At 36.1% G+C, this 4,505-nt stretch overlaps 1 protein-coding gene across 1 annotated transcript; it reads left to right on the top strand.

Annotated features, from left to right (window-relative positions):
- The first annotated feature begins 663 nt into the window (after positions 1–663).
- On the top strand, positions 664–2,793 carry LOC145802594 (regulator of nonsense transcripts UPF2-like). Its single transcript, XM_082895329.1, has 5 exons — positions 664–789; positions 933–1,130; positions 1,252–1,353; positions 1,831–1,926; positions 2,788–2,793. The coding sequence occupies exons 1-5, from the start codon at positions 664–666 to the stop codon at positions 2,791–2,793; spliced, it is 528 nt and encodes a 175-aa protein (XP_082751455.1).
- Positions 2,794–4,505: the final 1,712 nt, after the last annotated feature.

Here is a 4,505-nt window from a genome sequence, read left to right on the forward strand (position 1 = left end):
GAAAAATAATTCCAGATTGGGGTAATTTTCTACTTCAGACACTGTTGATGCATCAATCGAACCCAGATGTTTAACTCGTCTCCTCCCATTCCCTATCTGTCTCTCTCTCCCTCTCTGTTCTTCTTTCCTACCCTCCCTATTGCGCTCGCTCCCGACGCTGGCCTCGATTTCTGCCTCTCCCCCATTCTCTCTCAGTGTCTTCAAGTCGCAATCCTCCCACTCGCAAGGTAGGGTTTCCGATTGTGAATCGCGATACTGTGCTTCGATTGGGTCACCGAAGGCTAGGGTTTCCACCACCACAGCCACCATCATCATCATCAGCTTTAGTAAATACGATGATTTTGGGTACCCAACGACATTGAAACAGGTCCCTGTTATATTTGGTGCCAAATTAGCCTGTGAGAGGCGCATAACATAACAAAGAGAGCAGCTGCGTTTGGTTTCTGTAAATTCGACTTCCTTTCTCATGGATCTGAACCCAGTAACTTCAATCACCTCCACTGCTCTCTCTCTCTCTCTCTCTCTCTCTCTCTCTCTCTCTCTCTCTCTCTGTGTACACTATCATGTTATTTATATCAATGCACGAATTCGCGTGAATTCATTTTCTGCAAATTCATTGGATATGTATCGATTGGTGATAATTGATGGCAAATCTGGTTATGTATGCCATTTCTTGAACGAAAAGGAGAAATTGAGGAGAAAATTAAAGGTCTTGAAGGAACAAATTTGGATGGTCTACTGCAGAGGCTTCCCTGTTGTGTGAGCCGTGATCTAATTGATCAGTTGACTGTAATGGCCCTTGCTTGCTTAAGTTTTAGTTTATTTATTTATTATTTATTAAAAAAATATTTTGTGTTTTACTATTCCAATAAATGCATGTTTATGTGTCTATTCATTGTAGATCTTATTGTCAAATAATGTTATTTTTCCAGGTGGAGTTTTGTTATTTAAATTCAAAATCAAACCGTAAAAAGCTTGTGAAGGCTTTGTTTAATGTCCCCAGGACATCTCTAGAACTGTTGCCATACTATTCACGCATGGTTGCCACACTGTCAACTTGTATGAAGGATGTATCTTCCATGCTCTTGCAGTTGTTGGAGGAAGAGTTCAACTTTTTGATAAATAAGAAGGTCTATTCAGTAGTTCAATAGATTTTCCTGATAAAAGTGTCTGCTATTGAATTGGATCTTATGTTTTATTTCTCATGGTGTCAACCATGACTTTTTTGGTGAACTATTGTTTTAATTCTAGGATCAAATGAACATTGAAACAAAGATCAGGAATATTCGGTTTATTGGGGAACTCTGCAAGTTCAAAATTGCTCCAACTGGCCTTGTTTTTAGTTGTTTGAAGGTATGATGGGAAGTGTTCAGTTTATAAAGTGGTTCTTTAGTAATTTTACTTCACAGGGATTATGTTCTTTTGAATCTCTCTCTCTCTCAATTTTTAGAAGCCGTAAAGTCCACAATTATTTGGATGCGTAATCTGGCCATATGTTTTTCCTTTTTTCTTTCTCTTTTTCTTTTTTGCACGTGGGGGTCGGGGGAGGGTTAGCTAAGCAATATATACATACCTGCTGTTAAAACAGTAATTGCGGTGACCTTTTAGTTTGGCTTTCCATTTTATTGCTCCAGTTATCATTATGTGTTTATCTTACTTAAGCTGACCTTGTGACAGACTGAGTTTTAGTTGGAAAACAAACAGGAAGTTTGTGTTGTAAACTAATTTTTGAAAGAAATTTACTTTTAGGTTGAGACAACCTAAATGTAAGGCTGTCATACTTAATGTTGCCGTCGTACTTACGAAACGCTGCTTTTCTCTTTTTACCAGGCTTGTTTAGATGATTTTACTCATCATAATATTGATGTTGCCTGCAATCTTCTTGAGACATGTGGCCGTTTTCTTTACCGCACTACTAGAAATATGGTTTTTTGCGTCTTATTTTTTGCGACGAATTGTTTAACCGTCGCAAAAAATCATTTTTTTACATCAAAATCTAATTTTATTTAAACTCCAAGCGTGTTTCGCTATTACTTCCCAATTTCTGTCTCCATTTCGTGCTCTCTTCGGCTGAAGAAGAGACCTCCAACGGTATGTCTCTCTCTCTCTCTCTGAAAATCTCACTCTCCACTCTCTCTTGCTCGACTCTCTTTCAATTCTCCACTCTCAATATTATTGTTCATTTGAAGATTTCGATCAATTGTTGATGAAGATATGAAGATTTTGATTGATTTTTTATGAAGATTTTGATCGATTTATAATCGGTAAGCCTAATTTCTATGAATGAATCCAACTCTCTATCTCTCCCCTCTGCTGTGCCTCCTCTCCATCACGGACGCTTCTCTTTCTCTTTCTCGCCAGAGCCGACAATGGAGACCTCCGATTTTTCAATTCTAGGTCTAATAGAGTAAGTCAATTTTTCAAGAATAGAGTAAGTCAATTTTTCAAGAATGGAGACCTCCGATTTTTCAATTCTAGGTTTAATGGAGACCTTCGATTTTTCAATTCTAGGTTTAATAGAGTAAGTCAATTCTAGGTTTAATGGAGACCTCTGATTTTTCAAACTATCTAAAAATTTGACTAAGAAAATAATAATTGATTTCAATTTCATATTAGAAAAGAATTTTCTGTTAGTTACTGAGAAACTGTCAATTTTTACCTTTGCACCTTTGAAAGTTCTAGAGTTATTTTGGACATTGTATGGGCAATAAACATTTGAATGGGACTCTATATATCAGAAGCTGAAACATATGATAAAATGACTGCTTGTGCATCTGTTTTATGTAGTTATAGAATGAAATCAATATCCGTTTTCATGCAAGAGAGGTTCATATGCATCATTTTGGCCATTTCCTATTCAGCTTTTGGGGGCAATTGGTTAACATGGTATTACTACTTCAGTTCTAAAAGGTCCATAGTTTGTCTCCTTGTATGTTTTTGTACGTCATTATATCTGTTACTCTGCACTTTAGTTCGTATGTTAGGATGGCTTTTTACATGTAAGAGGAGATTACATTAGAAATGTCCTGTCGAAGAAATGTCCTGTCAAAGAAATGTCCTAAAACAGATGTTTTGAAATACAATATCATGTGAAGTGCGTGTTCATCATTTTGTTTCTATTGAAGATGTGTTTCCCTGTACAGTGAATCTCAGGTATTTTGCATGTTGCATTTTGACATCTGATATTCTTTCTTTTTGTTACTCTCTGTGGCCTACTCTCATAATCTCATTGGTCTAATTAGATTGTACAAGAAATTGGGCTTATTTTGAATAAAATTCTTTCATGCTGATCCTTTGCCTTTTTTTTGTTTATTTTCAGGATGTTGGCACCATAACCGCCACAAAAAGAGTGAAGAATTGCATTGATCTGGCTGAAATGAGACTTCAAATGGACAAGGTGCAATATCATCAGTGTAATTAACTGTTGTGTTGGTCATATTTACAAATTACCATGGCATGTGGACATTGGCATGACTGTAGGACATGGAAGCTCGAAATACTTAGATATGGCATGAGGCAGTATTTTTATCATTGTATTATGATATAGGTGACACACACGTTTACATACCTATTTTCAATCTTGTGCATGTTAGGAGGGGAGGGCGGGATAGGGTGAGGAATCATGGGCAGTAAAGTACAAACAAACAAATGACATTGTGATATATTTTGCGACATAAAGGCAAAGTACACTAATTTTCTGGTGGATGGATGTGGGCTTTTTTATTCTTTATTTTTTAACTGAGTTTTCAAATTGGTGTAGGACTCACTGGCGACACTACATACAATGGGATGGGGTCAAGTGACCCCACTAGACTTAGAAAATTCACTAATATTTTTTTTACATATACATATTTATTTTTAAATTGACCCCTCTTGGTGGTTGAAATTAAACCCACTAAATTTTTTTGAAAGCAATGTTCGGGTCAAAGTATAAATAAACAAGGTGTAAATTACACAAATAGTCTTTGTAAGTGTGTTAGTTATTTTATTTTGCTCCTTGTCACATTCGCGTCGTCTAGTCGAGGCAGATATAAAAATTAAAAAAATTGATATAAAATTAAAAAAAGTTCGCTTAGTGTTATCTTTAAAAGTCTCATAGTCACACACCAATTTTTTATGGGGAGTTTTCTGGATGTCCTAGGTGAATTGTTGTGATAATCTTTCAGCAAAAAAAGGTATTTTATCAGTTGTGATGGACTATGTCCATTCATTCTTTGATTTCCTTCAACCTTGTGGACCTCTAGATGGACGTTAGGTCATCCTTTTACTTGAAAGGATCACTGAGCAGAGCTGTTCATCTTCCACTAAGCATTTTGGTGATCAAGTTGGTAATTTGGATTTGGTATAAGCCTTCATTATGCTTAGATTGGAAGGTAAATTTTTTTTACTCATCACTTTACCCAAGCATTTTGCTACAACAATTTAAACACATTGAATTCATGTTCGTATTCACCTGATTAAGGATTTTTTGCTGGCTGGAATATTTCCGTCATGAAAGTCATAGA

Source organism: Camellia sinensis, chromosome 11 (assembly GCF_055761805.1).
Source record: "Camellia sinensis isolate YWXY chromosome 11, ASM5576180v1, whole genome shotgun sequence".
In the NCBI taxonomy this organism is placed as follows: domain Eukaryota; kingdom Viridiplantae; phylum Streptophyta; class Magnoliopsida; order Ericales; family Theaceae; genus Camellia; species Camellia sinensis.